This window comes from Pan troglodytes, chromosome 5, assembly GCF_028858775.2.
Source record: "Pan troglodytes isolate AG18354 chromosome 5, NHGRI_mPanTro3-v2.0_pri, whole genome shotgun sequence".
NCBI classification, from domain to species: domain Eukaryota; kingdom Metazoa; phylum Chordata; class Mammalia; order Primates; family Hominidae; genus Pan; species Pan troglodytes.
In genome coordinates this window covers 148,552,012-148,573,288 of record NC_072403.2, presented here as the reverse complement: position 1 = coordinate 148,573,288, position 21,277 = coordinate 148,552,012, and the positions used below count along the sequence as shown (strand labels likewise).

General features: G+C 38.6%; 1 protein-coding gene across 11 annotated transcripts in view; it reads left to right on the top strand.

The window, feature by feature from the left end:
- MAP3K5 (mitogen-activated protein kinase kinase kinase 5) overlaps positions 1-21,277 on the top strand; it is a 266,255-nt gene that overhangs the window by 98,125 nt on the left and 146,853 nt on the right. For 10 of the 11 annotated variants that reach the window (XM_054686344.2, XM_054686343.2, XM_054686341.2 and 7 more), the window contains 2 exons: positions 4,468-4,607; positions 19,942-19,965. In XM_054686344.2, coding sequence (XP_054542319.1) covers positions 4,468-4,607; positions 19,942-19,965 — 164 coding nt within the window. The remainder of the gene's footprint in view (positions 1-4,467; positions 4,608-19,941; positions 19,966-21,277) is intronic. The other variant, XM_054686345.2, reaches the window with a different exon arrangement.

The window sequence follows — 21,277 nt, the reverse complement described above, 5'->3', positions numbered from 1 at the left end:
ACCCAAAAGGCTACATACTGTATGATTCCATTTATATGACATTCTGGGAAAGGTAAAACTTTAGGGATAGTAAATAAATCAGTGGTTGCCAGGGACTGGGATTTGGGGTGTGGGGAAGACTAACCTCAAAAGGACAGCATGAGGGAGATTTTTGGAGTGAAGGATCTATTTTGTATCATGACTATGGTGGTATGTACGCATTTTTCAAAGCCCATTAGACTGTACATCAGAGACAAAGAGAATGAATTTTGCTCTATGACAATTAAAAAGTAAATTTAGGAAAGAATAGAAATGTCTTAGAACAAGTCACTTATTTGAATTTGAAATAGAAAAAAGCCAACCTTTTTCTGAGTTACCATACTGTATTACTGTATTTTAAAATTATACCAATAAGCACCTTTCAGTGTTCTTTATAGCATCCAGAAATGGATCTGTTCCTGTTTAGATGTTTAGAGGTAATAAATATACCTTACTTTGCTTGCACCATTTATTTTAAATGTCTAGGCTGGGCACAGTGGCTCATGCTTGTTATCCCAGCACTTTGGGAGGCTGAGGTGGGCAGATTACCTGAGGCCAGGACTTCAAGACCAGCCTGGCAACATGGCGAAACCCCATCTCTACTAAAAATACAAAAATTAGCTGGATGTGGTGGTGCACACCTGTAATCCCAGCTACTTGGGAGGCTGAGGTAGGAGAAACACTTGAACCCGGGAGGTGGAGGTTGCAGTGAGCTGAGGTTGTGCCCCTGCACTCCAGCCTGGGAGACAGAGTAAGACTCCATCTCAAAAAAAAAAAAAAAAAAAAAAGTCAGTTTCTCTCGTAATCCGAAAACTTTCTGCAGTGTTTTTATTTTATTTTAGCATCTAATTCCACATGTCAGTTCTCTGGAAAAATTTATCCCCTCCTTTCATTACTTTAACTTAGCTAGTATTTTTCTTTGCATGTCTCTTATTTTTCATCAGTAAGTGTTTTATTTGGTTTCTTCCAGCCCCACATTACACAGCTTCTTGATTTTAAAGCAATGTGATTGACTGCTGAGTGGCTGGCACCTGTGGGAGGAGGAAGCTGTGTGGGTGCAGGAGGCAGCTGGGCTGTGTGGGTAGGATGCAATGACTCACTTTTGTCATGTGTTGATTTTTGATGCAGAAATGTTGAGGACCCCAAAAGAAAACTCTTTATTTGTATTAAAGAGTCCTTAAGTCATTTTTAGCCTTGAGGGGGGAAAAAAAAACTTCTGAAGCTCCTTTGACCTGTCTTCCCATTTCATAAACTTCTGTGTCTTTTACCTCTATTTCATCTGATTGATTTCTCATTCACCAAAGTTTAATGCTAATTTCATGTTCATTAGACAAGGTGGACTTTGCACCAAACAGCTTCTCAAGCATCTGCGGTATTTTTATGTGCTGCACTTTGGTTTTATATTCCATCACACAGGTCTTGAATGTTGTTCATTTTATATTTTGATAGATTCCTAAATTGTGAAAGTAATCAATGTTCATAATAGAAATTGTGGGAAATATAGAAGGTATAAAATAGAAAAATAAAATAATTCATAATCCCTATAACACAGCTATTACCAACAAAAGTTGGTGTACAACTTTTCAGGTATTTTTTATGCACATGGATATATACATGAATGTAAACATCATAATGCACTCATTATAATGTATACATTATATTTTTAATGTATATGCTATACATGGCAGTATGTATATTATATTTTACTTTTTATTTTTACTTGATATAGTTTGGATTTATCCCCTGTTGCTAAGTCTTATTCTACTTTTTTCTTTTTCTTTGGTTACATGATATCCCATTATTTGAAATTATTATATACATATATATCATTATTACATATATACACATACACACGTATATAAACATTTTCTTACTGATAGGTATTTAGACATTTTCCATTATTTTATTGTAAAAAATATTTTTTCAATGGATGGGTAAATCTATTCACATTTATAATAATTTTCTCAGAGTAAATTCCAAGGAATGGAATTATTGGGTCAGAGTGTACATAATTTTTAGGATTTAAGCCTTCTAGAAAGTTTACACTTGGCTGGGGTGTGGTGGCTCATGCCTGTAATCCCAGCACTTTAGGTGGCTGAGGCAGAAGGATTGCTTGAGGTCAGGAGTTTGAGACCAGCCCGCGCAGCATAGTGACACCTGTGTTTACAAAAAATTTTAAAAAATTAGCCAGGCATGGTGACACATGCCTGTAGTCCCAGCTACTCAGGAGGCTGAGGCTGAAGGATCGCTTGAGCCCAGAATTTTGAGGCTGTGCATATATAGTGAGCTATGATTTTGTCACTGCACTCTAGCATGGGCAACAAACTGGGAACTGTCTGCCTTAAAAAAAAAAAAAAAAAAAGGAAAAAAAAAAGAAAAGAAAGTTTACACTTCCCACAGCATAAAAGAGTGTCATTTCTCTGCATTTTCATTGACTCCTTTACTTTGCCCACTTCTTAGGCAAAACAATTGGCATTTTATAGTTGGTTTAATGTGCATTTATTAGAAGCAAGATGGAGAGTAATTTCTCATATATTTATTTACCATTTTAAATTTCCGTGAATTTGCTTGTTGATGTCTATAACGTGATTGTGTAATGTAATGTTTTTATCATGGCTGAGTTATTTTAAATTGATCATAAGAGATGATTTATAAAGATATTAACCTTTCATCTCTCACATATTGCATATATTTTTAAGAAATTATCTTCTTTTAAATTTGTTATATATTAACATTTTCATTGTAATTATGAATGGCTTCTGTTTTATATTTCCTAAATGTTTATTGCAATTGCAAAGGAAGCTCTTTGTTTTCATAATAGTTTTGCATCTTGATGCCTTACTAAATTGTATTATTACTTCTAATAGCTATTCAGCTAAGTCTGTTGGGGTATTTGGTTGACATCCACAACATCTGCAAATAGAGATAATTATCTATTTTATTGTCTAGAATTATATCTTCTTACTTTCTAGAAATCTTATTGCAGTGGCTGGGATTTTCAGAAAGCCATTATATAGTAAGTTGTGGGAATAGATGACAGCCTTTATTTCTGATTTTCATGGGAATACCTAGATGCACAAAGTTGGAAGTTGTTATGAAACATATATTCTCTATGTTAAGGAAATGCCCTTATATTTTTAATTTGCAGTTATTATTTTTTAATTTAAAATTTTTATTCTTCTTAGAGCTAGGGGGTCTTGCTGTGTTGCCCAGGCTGGCCTCAAACTCCTGGCCTCAGGTGATACTCTCAACTCAGCCTCCTGAGTAGCTGAGATTACAGGTGCGTGCCACTGTGCCCAGCTCAGCAATTATTTTTAATGAGAAATGGATTGAGAATTTTAATTAATGCACTTCGAGCATGTTCGAGATGCTGATGAGTTTTTTCCATTGAGTATCCTTGCATTCTGCAAATAAATTTTAAACTCACGATCTAGGTCTTATAACACTTGGTACATTTTGTTAGTTTTTCTTTCATATTTTTGTTTATAGCCATAAAGGAGTTTTAGACTAATCTAAATTTTGTTTTTGTGACATTGTCAAATTTTGATATCAAATTTCTACTACCTTGTTACTGGTCATCTTTGAGCCTTGGATGGATTTGCATCTGTGGTTATATTCCCCTTTGTTATATTTTCTATACCTTTTTTCTCTCTTTTGTTCTTGATTATACTTACCAGGGACTTACTAGATATCAGTTATTTAACTCTAAAACCCAGTTCTGGATTAACTAATAAGCTTACCTATTTATTTTTTAAAAATCTCGTTTTATATGTGTTACTGCTATTTTTTAATGAATCTGTGTTTTTTTTTTTTTAATTTCCTTATTTGGAACCTTAGTTAACGTGTTTTAATGTTGAAATTTATGAGAGAGCATTAGCCCCTGCTTCCCACCGTTGCAAATTCTCCTCGGTTTCCAGTAATCACATGATCTCCTTCTTCTTTAAAAAAAATGCAGGTTTGGGCCAGGCATGGTGGCTCACACCTGTAATCCCAGCATTTTGGAAAGCTGAGGCAGGAGGATTATTTCAGGCCGGGAGTTTGAGTTCAACCTGGGAAACATAGGAAGACCCTGTCTCTAAAAAAATTTTTTAATTAGCTGGGCGTGATGCCGCATGCCTGTAGTCCCCGTTACTAGGGAGACTGAGGTGGGAGGATCATTTGAGCCTAGGAGTTCAAGGCTGCAGTCAGCCATGATCATGTCACTGTACTCCAGTCTGGGTGACAGAGCAAGACCTTGTCTCTTAAAAACAGAAAAAGGAGGTTTGTTACATTTTATAAAACCACTTCCAGGTAGAGCTGCAAATTCAAAATTCAGTGATAAATGAAGAGAGAAAATCCCTATCGTTTCCTTATTTCCTCTTTTGAATACTAAGATAATTCAAACCAAAATGTGCTGATTGGGCATTATTTGGGTGTCATTCTTTGGGGGACTTTGTTTTCTGTTTGCAGATATTGCGGTGGTGGAGATGAGCGATGCCTTCCGGCAGCCGTCCTTGTTTTACCACCTTGGGGTGAGAGAAAGTTTCAGCATGGCCAACAACATCATCCTCTACTGTGATACTAACTCGGACTCTCTGCAGTCACTGAAGGTACCTCCCTTGTTTACTGAATGTTTCATTTTAACATCAGCATTTCAGGGATACCGGTTTGTCATCCAAACATTTTAAGTAGCTTTTATTTGTGAAAGACTTTTATATGTTTGGTTAGTATGCATCAATTACTTGTCAAGTTGGGAGGTTTATCGAGAATTCACTGTAGAAATTTGATGACACGAGTAGGAAAAAAGTTCACATTGAGTTCTGAGTTTCAGTTATGGTTGTAGCGGAGGAGACTGTGTTAATAGGAAGTCATTTGCGCCGACGTGGAGAAGGGAGATTGCATAAGGTATGGTCAAGCCTTCATGCTTTGTCACTTTTGGGAGCTTCATGGTGCCCACCAGTCTCCCAACTAAAAGTACACTTCCTACTTGAAAGTGCTCTGAGAAATTCTCTCTGAGTATACCCAAATAGTTGCCTTCCTCTTTCACTAGGGTATGATTTAAACTAATATGGGAGAAAAGGAGGAGAAACTTACTATGTTTGTCTACAAAATTCAACCTGTCTCGATGTCATTCTCTCCAGTAATAGGAGCTTAGTGCTATAAAGGCATTTCCTCCATCCAAAGAAGTTTGCCTAAAATGCTTTTTGCAAGGCCAAGTGATTTTACACTGTGTGATTCTTTGAAAAGCATCCCACAGTTCAGTGAATCGCATGCTGAGCTTGCCATCATCCATTTCCTTTGTGAAACTTCCAGCTAGCTTCATGTGGCTTTTTCTCAGCTCTGTCTTCCAGTTCCCAAATCTGAGCCAACCTTGGGACATTGAGCTCTAGAATCCTTAACCATATTACTAATGACTTAGCAATTGTTATATGAGTATCTCTAACCCATATTTCATGCAAAAAAGTCAGTAGTATTTTGCATTCTGAGTATTTAAAGCATGTGTGGCTTTCTTTGAGAAATCTGCAGAACTTCATTGAGCAAACATACCTACTACATGCCAGGCATTGTGCTGGTGATTGACAGGTATATCCCTTTCCAGAATACTCTGAAACAGTTCTAAGAGATTTGCCGCTACTTGTCCTAAGTCTGTTTTTTTATCCTAGAGCAATCCTTTACCTGGAGCAATCCTTAAGCCCCTCCTTAATTTTCCTCCAGATTTACCCCTTTAATTAGTACATCATAAAATGTTGTAACTAATTTTTAATTAGACATTTTGATTTGCTGCTATTTGCAACCCATATTAGCATTTGATGAAGGAATTATTTTATTTAGCTCTTTTCATTTTTCTTTGGGTTAAGTTTATGTATGTATGTATTTATTTATTTATTTAGACAGGATCTCGCTCTGTCACCCAGGCTGGAATGCAGTGTCGTGATCACAGCTCACTGCAGCCATGACCTCCTGCGTTCAAGTGATCCTCCCTCCTCAGCCTCCTGAGTAGCTGGGACTACAGATGCATGCTACCTCACCCAGCTAATTTTTCTCTTTTTTGTAGAGATGGGGTTTTGCCATGTTTCCCAGGCTGGTCTTGAACTCCTGGGTTCAAGCGATTCTCCCACCTTGGCCTCCCAAAGGGTTGGGATTATAGGTGTGAGCTGCCACACCTAGATCACCTAGATAGATTAAGTTTATTTAAGCAGGCCCTATTATGTTGGAGATTTTTTTACTTTCTACATTTTTTTGCTCTTGCTCCTGCTAGTATCTGGTGGTTTAATTTTGTGCCCATTCTTTCCTAGGGAAGTATTTTTAAATGAAGCAAACTTACATTTGAGAGAAAGAGATAAAGCTAATCTTACCACACATATGTCCGGGACAAATAAACTGGCTTATTGTTTTAAGCTAGCCTTTGTCTAGGAGTGTTATTGGCATTTGATTGAAGTAGTTCCTTAAAAAGGCTAATGATGTCTAAACTGTGCTCATTTATCTTGTACATATTATCTGCTTCTTATTGAGTATTCACTATGTGCTAGGTACCAAGTGCTTTATCTGCATACATTTTCAAATTCTTAAAGGAGAGGCTGGGTGTGGTAATCCCAGCACTTTGCGGAGCTGAGGCAGTTGGATCACTTGAGGCCAGGAGTTCAAGACCAGCCTGGCCAACGTGGTGAAACCTTGTCTCTACTAAATACAAAAATTAGCCAGGTGTGGCAGCACATGCCTGTAATCCCAGCTACTTGGGAGGCATGAGAATCTCTTGAACCCAGGAGGCAGAGGCTGCAGTAAGCTGAGATCACACCACTGCACTCCAGCCTGGGCAACACAGCAAGACCCTGTCTCAAAAAAAATCACAAAACAAAGAATAATAATAATAATAATTCTTAAAAGAGCTCTGTAAGATGTATTTTCTATTAGCATTTTTTTAGTATCACAAACCGAAGCTCAAAGAAATTCAATCATTTGCCTAAGGTGATATAGCTAGGAAAATTTGGGATTACGACTGCCTGACTCCAAAGCCTGTTGCCCTTGACTGCTGAGCATTATTGTTAGTTACTTCTAGTTAAAATTATATCATATATTCCTGCTGAGTGTGTTCATTTAGAAAAGCTTATCAGCTATGCCTCCTGAGTTTTCCTAGGTAACATCTTTCTTTTTTTCTTTTCCCTTCTCCTTTCTATTAACTTAAACTTTTGCTGTTTTCTTATTTAGACTATTCCTAGCCTGGTAGGTCATGTGTCTGGTTGCAGAGGACAGAAATATCTGGGATAGGAAGCATATTTGGCAGTCTAGCAATTTCCTCTGAGTCCTGAAAGTTCCTCAGGTCCTATGCTACCGAAAAGAGTTGGTGTGTATGTGTATTTTTAGTTTTATTCATTTCTGGGCAATTAGTTAAAGATGTAACCCTTATTCCTGCCATTGACCAACAGATAGGAAAATTGCCATGAAAGAAGCAGAACAAGATATATTTAAAATAATATATCGTGTAAGGATTAGCCAAGTGAAATAAAAACAAAGCATTTCTCTGTTTTCACAGGGCAAAGACAGTTTTAGAATGCTATTCTTGTCATATGTTTAGTTTCGCTTAGGTTGATTCTTTGGCCATCTAGAAAGTACAGCTGCACAAGTTTTATTTTAATCTGCTGCTCTTTGTTGAAGACTGCAGTTTCTCTTTGGTGGCAAATTCTCAGGAAGAAATCGTAGAAAAATATTTTTTTTTGTTTTAATTTAAGCTCCGGGAAAAGTAATGGGAGCTATAAAAGTACTTTAAAAATCTATGTCTGAAGTATCATTTGAAAGGATATTTAGAATCTAGTCATAGCATTTAATTGTAATAAGATTTATATCCATTGTTTTAAATCACAAGTACTATTTTGTTGTACTAAGAATGAAAAATTTTAGTATTTTTTTCAAGAGAAGATGATCATTACACTTTGAGAGAAGGAAGTTGATTTTTTTCTTTTTTCTTTTTTTTTTTTAGTGCAATGGAACAATCTCAGCTCACTGCCACCTCCGCCTCCAGAGTAGCTGGGATTATAGGCACGTGCCACCATGCCTGGCTAATTTTTATATTTTTAGTAGAGATGGGGTTTCACCATGTTGGCCAGGCTGGTCTTGAACTCCTGACCTCAAGTAATCTGCCCACCTCGGCCCCCCAAAGTGCTGGGATCACAGGCGTGAGCCACTGCGCCTGGCCAATTCTTTTTCTTTTCTTTAGCATTGTAACAACACTTTTATTATTTACAATTTTCTTTAAGTCTCATGAGAATTTCTCTCGTGCCTACTAATGTTTATTGAGAGAATATCTGTGCCAATATTTACATTGGTTTAAAATAAGAAATGCTAGTAACAATTATTTTCTGATTTATTTCATGCATTATGAAATGATCATACTTCCACTTGGGGTCTCTCAGTAAGTGGTGAGTAAGTCTGGACACTCCTGGTCAATGAGCTGTGGCGCAGATGCATTAAACACCTCTGATGACTTAGGAGAAATGAACCTGTTTTGTGTAGAGTGAGGAAGTTGTTTTAATGAACCATCTCTTATCACTAGAAATTCCTTTATAACACCAGCTCTCAGCTTATCTTCTTGTGATCCTTTCCTCCACTCCCTTCCTCAGCTCCTCTATGTTCTGGGCCACTCCCCACTCACTTTAAACAATGCTACTTTTAAACGAAGCAAAACAACAGGATGAAACATGACTGCACGTGCCAGATAGTTGAGAATTAAAAGCTCTTATACTACAGATGGCCAGATTGTGGAGAGTGGGAAACCTACACGCTGCTGGTGGGAGAGATACTACCTTCTGAAGCGCAATTTGGGAATATTTAATAATATCAAATGAGCATATCACCGAGACTTAGTCATTCCAACCCTAAATGTATACTGTAAAAAAAGTCTCTTGCATGCATAAGGAAAGGAGATATAATCAAGAATGTTTATGTTAACATGTTTATAATAGCTCCTCCTCCCAAGGAAATGGAGAATTAATAGATACCTTCAGCTTTTTTTTTTTTTTTTTTTTTGAGACGATCTTGCTTTGTCGCCCGGGCTGGAGTGCAGTGGTGCTATCCCGGCTCACTGCAACCTCCACCTCCTGGGTTCAAGCAATTCTCCTGCCTCAGCCTCCCTAGTAGCTGGGATTACAGGCTCCCACCACCACGCCCAGCTGATTTTTGTATTTTAGTAGAGACAGGGTTTCACCATGTTGGCCAGGCTGATCTCAAACTCCTGATCTCAAGCAATCCGCCCACCTTGGCCTCCCAAAGTGCTGGGATTACAGGTGTGAACCACCGTGCCCAGCCAGCTATAATCATTTAATGGAATATTATAGAGCACTTAAAACAAATCAGTTAGTGCTTCAGACATCAATATCAATATATCTCAAAACAACAGTGTTGGGGTAAAAAAATTACTTGTGTACAGTATCATACCATCTATATAAAATATTGTCAGTGCAAGAGGATGCTTTTATACACACTTGTGTTATAAAAGGATAGACATGTGCATGGAATTATAAACAACATTCAGAATAGTTACCTCTTAGGGGATAGGAATGGAATAAAATTGGGAAGGGAAGATGAGAGTCTTCAACTGTATCTGTAATGTTATAGTTCTAAATCTAGGTGGTAGATTATGAGTGCTAATTTTTGTACTTTTTATATACTTGAAATATTTAATAATTAACCTTTTTTAAAAAAAGAAAAGGTTGCTATAATTCTTTTATTTTTTGTATCCACCAGGATAACGTATATGCATTTTGGACACTGGAATCCCAAAATATTTTTAGTGTCTTTTTTCTATGTTCTGGCTGTGGTTAGAAAGCTTCAGATATTTGGATATTTCCCTTTCTGCACTCAAACAGACTTTGTTCTCATTTTATCCATTACAGAAGTAATGTTTCTTGATAGGTTGGTAGGCACATCAGTTAGTGGTGATGCAGTTTGTGTTGAAACGTAATGATTATGTTAGATTATTTCTTGTTCAAAAAATTTAGTTGTATTTTTGTCTTTAACCATTGGCTGAAAAGTTACTTTACGGATGGGATTTTCATTAATAGACTATTCTCTGTGGCGACCTGTCTACATGCTTACTCCTTCACTATCTCACTGAATACAGAACACACATATGTGATGCTTGAAACCCTTACTCTGCCACAGTGCATCTATTATTTTCTAGATTGGGATCTGGCTAGCATGAAATCTTAGGTGCACAAACCAAAATTTGTAACATTTCACTAAATTAGCCCTTAAAAATCAGCAAATTTTAATAATACGGCAGCTCCCCAAAACATTAAAAATAAAATTACCACATGATCCAGCAATTCCACTTCTGGATATATACCCAAAAGAACTGAAAGCGGGATCTTGAAGAGGTGTTTATATACCCATGTTCATGGTAGCATTATTCTTAGTAGCCAAAAGGTGGAAGCAACCCACATATTTATCAACAGATCATTGGCTGGACAACATGTGGTATATACATATAATAGAATATTATTCAATCTTAAAAAGGAAGGAAATTTTGACATATGGTACAACATAAATGAACGTTGAAAACTACTGCTCATTTGAGCAGTTCTGTGATACCTAGACCCATGATCTTTTATCTGCAGGCACTGAGGGACTCAATCTCCTTTAGAACTTAAACACGGAGTCTTGTCTTTCTGGCACTCATTCATATCCATTTGAAGCAAATGGTTATAGTTTTGAAAATAGCAGTGATGTCCATGTGTAAATTTTGATGATTATACCAGTTTGTAAATTGGTGAGGACACCTGGTAATTTGTTACAAATACCTCACACTTAAATTGAATTCTTACCTGTATTTGGAGAATCTACTCGGATTCCAGAGTGTTCTTAAACCCATAAAAACATTTATCTCTTTTTTTGTTTTTACAAACAAAAAACAGTACTTCCTTTTGTTAAAGTTTTGCCTCCCTTATCAAAGTAAATAAGATGAATTTGGTTTTAGCTTGAGTTGTGCATGGAATTAAAATTTTTATTTTTCAAAGGTTTAGGATTCTTTTAGTTTAACAAAGAATTTTTGCTGGATTCTTTTCAGCGTTTTAAAAATCATCAACTTGTTAGTGGTACAAAGTACACACTCAGTAAATGTTTTTTAAAAACATCCTTGGAAAATATGATCCTATAAAGTGGTCTCACAATTTGTGAACTGGAAACATTGGCCCTACCCCTTTTTAATAGTGCTGCCTCTGGACATCTCTGAAAGTCTCTAGCTTACTTTATAACCAGCTGTTGATTTAAAAACCCTGGGACTCTGTACTCTTCCTGGTTCAACGTTGCTATCCCTTACACTTCTTTTCATTTGGTAGAGACAATCTTGTTCCTTTATTTTATTTATTCAGAAATGATCTAACTTTCATCTAAGCTATAATCATTCCATCTCAAATTGGGGAAGGAAAGAGGTAATTTGTGGGGAGGAGCAAATAAGCAATTCATGTAACACTGCTTTATGAAGGTTTTCTCTGAAGATCTTGAATTGACAAGCTAGAAGAATGATTTATTTAGCAGGAGTTGACTTCCCAATTGTAGAATCCCTGAGGTTATTAAAGGGACTCAAGACTGGAGAATTCAGCTTTCTTGGATGTCAATTAGCAATAGTATACCTTCTAAGGAATTATGTGTAGACTGGATAAAATATGCCCTTGCTTTCTCCTTCCTGATACCTCTTTAACCACCCTCACTCCTTGCCCACTGTTTTGAATCTCTTATTACCATTTTGTCTAAGAGGCGATGCACAATGCCATTATATGACTGTGGGCACCAGCTATTTTTCTCATTTGTAGTGACTCTGGTCGTAGGCCTATGATTTTGAATACCCTTAAAGAGTAAGAAGGACTACTTCTGCACACAGAGGAAGGAGTGGGGCAAGCCTTGCTGAATTATCTTTATTTTCACTTATTCTATATAAATGACTCTTTCTGTGGAAGTTGATCTTTTTGGCATTGTAACCCATCACCCTCTTTGGGCCTTTTTAGAATATATCTTTGAAACTATTACTGAAATATGTGTGTGTATTAGTTCATTTTCATGCTGCTGATAAAGACATACCTGAGACTGGGTAATTTATAAAGAAAAAGAGGTTTAATGGACTCACAGTTCTATGTGGCTGGGGAGGCCTCACAATCATGGCAGAAGGTGAAAGGCACATCTTACATGGCAGCAGACAAGATAGAATGAGAGCCAAGTGGAAGGGGAAACCCCTTATAAAATCATCAGACCTCGTGAGACTTATTCACTACCACGAGAACAGTATGGGGGAAACCACCCCCATAATTCAATTATCTCCCACCAGGTCCCTCCCAAAACATGTGGGAATCATGGGAGCTACAATTCGAGTTGAGATTTGGGTGGGGACACAGCCAAACCATATCAATGTGTAAAGTATGATTTACTATAGAAAAATTCACTATACCTCCAACTTTAACAATACAGTTTAAGAAAAGTAATACATGCACTTGAATAATGTGGCCCAATTAGGTGTTGCTGAAAGAAACAACTGGTTAAAAAGAAGAAGAAGTTAATTATAATAGCAACACAGTATAAAGTGAAGTTTGTGTTAAGAAGCTCTGTTAGGCCGGGCACAGTGGCTCATGCCTGTAATCCCAGCACTTTGGGAGGCTGAGGCAGGTGGATCACCTAAGCCCAGGAGTTCAAGACCAGCCTGGTCAGCATAGTGAGACCCAGTTTCTACAAAAATTACAAAAATTAGCTGGTCATGGTGGTACGTGCCTGTAGTCCCAGCTACTTAGGAGGCTGAGGTAGGAGAATTGCCTGAGCCTGGGGAGGTTGAGGTTGCAGTGAGCTGAGATCACGTCACTGCACTCCAGCCTGGGTGATAGAGTGACAGAGTGAGACCCTGTCTCAAAAAAAAAAAAAAAAAGCTCTATTAAATGATTTATGTATAAAATGTGATTCATCAGCATTCCAGCCAGTTTAGAGACAGATACCTACTTACGGCAGAGTTCTTCCGCCAAGATATACTTATTTAAATATGAAAAGAAATTAATAGGGAAAAGAGAGGCTAGAATTCCTTTTAGGATTACTTTCCAGCTTTGATATAATTTAACCTGATTTTTGGTACAGGTTGTTTTAATTGATAGGTGTTCATATTCAAGAGAAGGATGTGTTCTTAGCCCCCGTCATGAATAACAGAGGTGTAAAAGGTCTCTAGACCTGGCAGTGCAGGAATTGAGTTGGAGTTGTTTGCTTTGGTTTATTAATACCTCCTCCTATAAATAGCTTTAAAGTACTGCAAGTAATTTCATTAACTTACTCCATTTGGCCTTTACATAGAACCCAACGGGACAGACAAGTTAGATATTATTTGGATTGGAGAGATAGAAGGTATTTTCTTTTTCTTTTTTCTTTCTTTCTTTCTTTTTTTTTTTTTTTGAGAGGTCTGACTTTGTCCACCCAGCCTGGGGTGCAGTAGTGCCATTTTGGCTCAGTGCAACCTCCACCTCCCAGGTTCAAGCAATCCTCCCATCTCGACCTCCTGAGTAGCTGGGTGTATAGGCACATGCTGCTACACCTGGCTAATTTTTGTATTTTTTTGTAGAGATGGGGTTTTGCCGTGTTTCCCAGGCTGGTCTCAAACTCCTGGGCTCCAGTGATCTGCCTGCCTCTGCCTCCCAAAGTGCTGTGATTACAGGCATGAGCCAACGCTCCTGGCTAGAAGATATTTTCTTTACAGAAGAGAAATGAGACGCGTGATGACTTGTTTGGGGAACACACACAGCTAGTGTCGGGGCAAGGATAAGCCCTATATTCTTTGAATTGTCATCTGCTACTTTCCTCTCTCAGTCTATCCACAGATTTCATATGTTCTGCAAAAGGATGATTTTCTAGGTTTTTTTTTTAAGATTATTGAGATTTTTTTCTTTTAAAGCTTGAGCTTTTATGTAGGCATAAGATGTAAACACAAAAGCACTTTGTTTCCTATCTATCTTTAAAGACTCTGTGTCACGGCTCTATGACACTTTTGTTGGATTACTCTCCCCGAGTCTGCTCAGCTTGTTTTAGCAGTGTGCAGAAAGGGTACGGGGGTGTTTCTCCTTCTCAGCAAGGCCTAGGAGGCCCAGACAGCCCATCTGATAGTTTCTTGATTTGCTTTTTTGACACATTGAAATGAGTTAAGAAGATGGAGCTGAGGAGTATAGGGATTATTCTTCTTTTCCCCAACTTTAATGGAAAACTTGCCAAGTTCCACTAGGACAGAAAGATGGATCAGAACGGAAGACCCAGAAAGTCACCAGCCAGGGAGAGGTTCTTTCCCTGGGCAAGAACTCCAAGCCTGCTCCTTTCTCTTCTTTCAGGAAGGTGAAATCCTGGTTCCTATTCCTGCTTCTCCCACCCCAAGTTTGATTTGACTTGGCCACCCCATGCCTGCTATTCCCACTTCTTTCGCTGGCTGCAGTTACCTAAATTTTAGGCACAAAAACTTTCTAGTGGTGGAAATACTCCATTTAGTTATCCCTGAGGTGACCTTTTCAAACACTGTCCCAGAGAGCTATCAAAAGTTAGTCTTTGCCTTCAAATGAGCCTTGGACTAGATTTTTTTTTTTAGTCTTGCTCCCCTTAATTGGTTATCAACCAATACCAGAAAATCAGGAAAAGAATTTTTTTGAATGTTTCTGGTATAGCCGGGGCTACACTGACCAAAAGCCCCCTAAATACCTCAGACAAGTATGGAGTTGTAGTGGGGTAATGCATCTTCAGAAATGTGCCCCTGGCAAGGAACTGGAGTTTATATTGATTTTATCTTCTTATTCATAGGTACTTGAGAGGAAAATTTCCATGAGCTGATGTGAAATAGAGCAGTTATGTCTTAAATTTATTCCCTTTCCTTCCCACCCCTCTTTAGTGGATTTAATACAAATTAAGCATTCTCTGCTCTAGATACCTTTCAAGGTCTTATTTGTTATTTATTTGGATTGAGTTAAATGAACAAACAGTACCTTTGCTCCATTAAAGTTGATGCCTCCTTTAAGGTTACATGATAAACTGTGAATAAACTCTGTCTCCTTCAGGAGAACAGGATTTGTAGCCCTTTAGCATCTACAAAGCATAAGCAATAGCTAACAAGAATTCAGATGTTACACGAATGATTTTTCTTTCTCTTTTTAAGAGATGGGACTCTCTTGTCACCCAGGCTGGAGTGCAGTGGTGCGATCATAGCTCACTGTGGCCTCGAACTCCTGGCCTCAAGCAACCCTCCTGCCTCTGCCTCTTGAGTAGCTGGGATTACAGGTGCACACCATCATCTGGCTCAGGAATGATTTTTATAATTTGCAGGCACAATCTGCAAGCATAATCTAAAATGCATGCATTATAAGGTATGCATAATCTGAAATGAAGATGGAGGAGACATGTAAGAGGGTTATTATTCCAATGAGCAATTCATAAGGAAGATATAGCATATTGGCACTAAGCCAGTAGTGGCCATTTGCTTTTCTATAGAGCCTTCTGCTCACTCAGTACTCACCACTGCTCCCTTCCCTGCCACTTCCATTTCTGTGCCCGGTGCATCAAAAACAGAGTCAAGGGTAGAATATCTTGTATGCTGGGGGAGCATGAGGGCATCTCTCCTTCTAGCAGCACAAGGACAAGACTGACTATGAGAGCCCTTTAGGCAAAAGCAATTGATGAACACAGCATTAGAAGAGACTAGCAATCACTTAGTCAAACTCTCTTAGTGTCACATTAGAGAGAAGTGAAATGGCTAGCTGGGAGCAGAGCCATATCTTACACATATCTACCCCTAATTCATAGTCCAATATTTTATACATTCATTAATTTATTCATTTATTCATGCTTTTGTAGTACCTGCTGTATGTCATGACATTTGCTAGACAGTCAGTCAGGATACAAATATGAATAAAATACATGGTCTCTGCACGCCAGGAAGTCATGATGTAGGGTGAGAGAATCATAGGAACAAAAATGTGCAATGTAGAAAATGAAGTGCTTTCGAGGAGATGTGTGTGAGGATTAATGACAACACAGATAAAGACATAATCTACTTCTGTTGGGGTTGTCACAGAACACAGTGAAGGCCAGCTTCACAGAAGACAGGTTTCTTATACATTGCACAGAGGATGCTGCACAGAGAGGATGGAGAGGGCATTTCCTCCTTACTCAGAGGGGAAGAGAGAAGGATATTCTATCAAGTGAGAGCCATATTTGCAAGCGTATGGTTTGCTACTCTGGAGAGATGCTCCATAGATCAAGTTTGAAAAATTCTGCATACTGTGTTCCTGGCTTTGTGATTATCCAACATTTTTCAACTTCCTTGTTCGTGAGCCATTTCTGTGTGTGCGCAATATTAACTATTTGAAACACCTGCAGGAAAAGCCACTTTCAACCTTCCTCTACAATGCCACTCATCTGTCCCTTGATTTCCATTCCTGGAGCACCCCCATTGACTAAGCACTTATTATGATGTCTCTGGACTTTTTCAGTAGCCACCTAAATGCTTTTCCCCATCAAATACTAAGTACTGGCCAGGCACGGTGGCTCACACCTGTAATCCTAGCGCTTTGGGAGGCTGAAGCAGGCGGATTGCTTGAGCCCAGGAGTTAGAAACCAGCCTGGGAAACATGGTGAAACCCCATCTCTACTAAAAATACAAAAATTAGCCAGGCATGGTGGCAGGCACCTGTGGTCCCAGCTACTTGGGAGGCTGAGGTGGGAGGATTTCTGGAGCCTGGGAAGTTGAGGCTGCAGTGAGCCGTGATCACGCCACTGCACTCCAGCCTGGGTAACATAGCGAGATCCTGTCTCAAAAAATTAAAAAAATAATAATTAATACTAAGTAACATCATCAAATTAGTCTGTGTAAAACTTTAACAAGGTTTACCTTTTATTTATTTGTGCTTCTAAGGTAATACATTCACTTGCTACAAACATTTAAAAGTACAAAATGATATACAGTGAAAATTTATTATTTTACCTTTATCCTCTAGTCAGCCAACCGACTCCATTGGCAACCACTGTTTTTAGTTTCTTTTACATCCTTCCAGAGAGATTTTATGAATTTACAAATTAGAATTTCATTTTTCTCTCTTTTATACATAAATAGCAGCATAGGATAAAAAACTGTTCTCTATTTTGCTTTTTTTACTTAGCAGATCTGGGAGATCCTTCTCTATCACTTCATTGTTTGGTTCTTCATTGTTTGTTTGGGTGTAATGTATTCCAGTGTATGGAGGTACTAGTGTTTATTCAACTAGTTTTTAGATTATGGCCATTTATGTTGTTCTCAGCCTTTACTATTACAAATGGTGCCCCAATATGTGCTGATACTTCTTTGAACATATCACTCACCTTAAAAAACACGTTGACTGCCAGGTGCTCACAGAGCAGAGTACTTGATTGTAGCATTCAAAGCCTTCTTCAATAAGGCTCCAAATAGCTTTCTAATCTTACTTTTTGTATGTGTCAAAATGAACTTTCTGCTTTAGCCAAATGTCTACGTTCAAGGGTTTTTTCCCCCCACCAAGTACCTCTTTAATTCACTCTTCCATAGGTCCCCAACTGAACTGTCTTCTTTAGCTCCCTGTGATAACGTTTATTGTTCCTCAGATGGGCCTTTGCTTTACCTAGCTCTCCGGCCTGGATCCTCACCTTCGGGCTTTGCCTTTGGAGGTCGTGTCTGTCCTTCACAGCTCAGCTTGAGTTCCACCTTCTCTGCTGAGTTTCCCAGGCTTTCTCAATCTGCAGGAACATCTTTCTCTGATAAAGCATAGCCCTTGCTGTCTCTGTCATTCTTTTTACTTTTAGCAATTGTGCGTATACACACATTTCCATCCAGACTTACATAAATATTAAATGTGTACATGTCCCTTTTCTATCAGCAAGATTGTCAGGTATTGAAGAATATCTTTTAGTCATTTTTTTTTTTGAGTCAGGATTTTGCTCTGTTGCCCAAGCTGGAGTGCAGTGGCACAGTCATAGCTGACTGCAGCCTCGATCTTCAAGGCTCAAGTGATCCTTCCGCCCCAGCCTCCCAAGTAGCTTGGTCTATAGATGTGAGGTGTGTGCCACGACACCCAGCTAATTTTTAAATGTTTTCTAGAGGCAGAGTCTCATCATGTTGCCTAGGCTGACCTCAAACTCCTAGTCTCAAGTGATCTTCCGGCCTTAGCCTCCCAAAGCGCTGAGATTTACAGGCGTGAGCCACGGCACCAGGCATTTTTAGTGTTTTGTGTACATCTTCATGGCCCTCAGAACTACCCAGTGCAATTCTTTCCTCTGTCAGTTTTTGTTTTCTCATCTGCTATCCTTAAACATTCAAAAATCTTACATGCTCCTTTGCATGAAAGTCCTCGTTGGTTCTTCTTTGCCCCATGTGGATTCAGCATCCTGGTCCTGGGCTGAAGATGATGGCCACTCAGCCGGGCCTTGCCTGGCCACACTCTTCCCTCCCAGATCTGGCTCCTTGCCTCAGCCAGATGGACTCGCCCTTGAGGCTCCACAAATGCCTTACTATTTCTGTTTCCATGGCAACATTCATGCCATCCTTTCCAATATGCTGTTCCCTTTTCCCTTTTCTAAATGATGATTCCCCAACCTCAGTGAAGCCTTGATACAACAGGCTTTTCTAGATCGTCTCTCCAGTGTCTGTAGTCATGGTGAGGTATAGGAATAACAATACTGATAGTTAGCTTATATTGAGAGCTTTTATGTGTCGGGCACTGTATAGCTATATTATTTGTATGATCTCACTCAATCTTCACAACCTAGAAGATAGGCACACTGCCCACACTGTGTACTTATCCCATTCTTTTTTTTTTGAGGAGTCTCACTCTGTCACCCAGGTTAGAGTGCAATGGCGCGATCTCAGCTCGCCGCAGCCTCCGCCTCTTGGATTCAAGTGATTCTCCTGCCTCAGCCTCCTGAGTAGCTGGGATTACAGTCATGCAGTCATGTGCCACCATGCCTAGCTAATTTTTGTATTGTTAGTAGAGATGGAGTTTCACCATGTTGGCCAGGCTGGTCTCGAGCTCATGACCTCAGGTGATCCACCTGCCTCCACCTCCCAAAGTGCTGGGATTACAGGCATGAGCCACTGCACCCGGCCACTTATCCCATTATATTTCTTAATGAAAAACACACAAATTATGACTATTTTTTGTCAGATGTCTTGATTATCTGTGTGTGGATTTGCCGGTGGCCAATACCCTTTATTTCTAGCTGCTCAGGATGTAACACACTGTTTTTTCCCCTCCCAGAGTGTGAGAGACATTGTGCTTAGGGAAAGCAAACTCGTTTTAACCTCCTCCCAAAGAGATGGTGGCTGATCAGGTAATCTGCAGAAATTATTTTTAGGTTATTCAGTTTGGGGATTTTACATATTAGTGCTGGTTTTTTGTTTTGCTTTGTTTTGTTTTTTAAACTGCAGACAATATTTTTGTATTCTCCTGTCTCCTCCACAGATTGTAAACTTTTTAGGCCGGGCATCGTGGCTCGCACCTGTAATCCCACCATTTTGGGAGGCCAGAGTGGGAGAATTGCTTGAGGCCAGGAGTTGGAGACCAACCTGAGCAACATAGTGAGATCTTGTCTCTACAAAAACAATTACTAAAATTAGCTGGTTGTGGTGGCATGTACCTGTAGGCCTGTAGTCCTAGCTACTTGGGAGGCTGAGGTGGGAGGATCACTTGAGCCCAGGAGCTTGTGGCTGTAGTGAGTTATGATTGTGCCATTGTACTCCAGCCTGGGCAACAGAGGCAACCTTTTCTCTAAAATAAGTAGGTAGATAGATAGAAAACTTTTCAGATGCAGGAACTGAATCTACAGTTCCTAAAATTTCTAATTGCTAATATCATTGTTAATACAAATTTTCCCACATAGTTCAATAAATGTTGTTGAATTATTTAGTTTTGTATTAACTTGTGGTATATTTTTTTTCTTGTTTTTCAGGAAATCATTTGCCAGAAGAATACTGTGAGTACTTTATTTAACCTTCCAGAGTTTTAAAAATATTTTCTTTTCCATTAACTAATCTTTGGTATTTTTTAAATCTCCACAAATTATTAATTTATATCTCCATTTTTCCTCTTTAGATTTTCTGATGTATCAATATAAATATGGTTATCTAAGTACTTCATTGTAGTGAAACTTTATTTTTCATAATGAGAGATGGCACTGATACCTGTCTTTTTCTGCATATAATTATGTTTTGGAAGAAAATGTTTCATAGTATATTCAGGCCAGGTATGATGGCTCATGCCTGTAATCCCAGCATTTTGGGAGGCAGAGGCAGGCAGATCACCTGAGGTCAGGAGTTCAAGAACAGCCTGGGCAACATGGTGAAACCCCATCTCTACTAAAAATACAAAAATTAGCCAGGTGTGGTGGCATGCTCCTGTAATCCCAGCTACTCAGGAGGCTGAGGCAGGAGAATCGCTTGAACCCGGGAGGCGGAGGTTGCAATGAGCCAAGATCATACCACTTCATTCCAGCCTGGGTGACAGAGTGAGACTACATCTCAAAAAATAAATAAATAAAAAGAAAATCTTTTATAGTGTATTCAATGTTGTGGAATTATGAGTGGCACTAAAGCAGCCTATATCCACACACAGATACACACACATTTGTGTGTATGTATATGTGTCTATAGTATGTTTCCATGGCAACATTCATGCCATCCTTTCCAATATGCTGTTCCCTTTTCCCTTTTCTAAATCATGATTCCCCAACCTCAGTGAAGCCTTGATATGACAGGCTTTTCTAGATCGTCTCTCCAGTGTCTGTAATCATGATAAGGTATAGGAATAACAATACTGATAGCTAGCTTATATTGAGAGCTAGCTAGCTCAATATAGTATAATTACATATACACTGATATATAGATATCTTTATCTATTTTCTACTTGAAGAGATTGATTTAAGTTCCTAAGTATTGTATTCTGCCTCTGAGACCACACTACAGAATTCCTACCCTCCACACAGAATTAAACAAATGTGAAAACATGAGAAAAGTAAATTTTAAACTTTAAAAATGCTGCGTGAAGAAGAATTATAATATAAAGTGGAAACAGCCTTGTTAGGCCAATGGTTGTGGCCAATGGTTGTACATTTATTTCAGAAAGTAAGCCAGTATTTAAAAACCTTAAAGAATGTACCTCTGCAACTCGGAGTGAAGATAATATACAATATATTATAAAAGCCTGCACAAGATTTGATTTAAGACGACAAAATTAACAATACAATTGCTAATTTCTCCTTACATCAGAAATTTTAAGCCTTTTTTTAT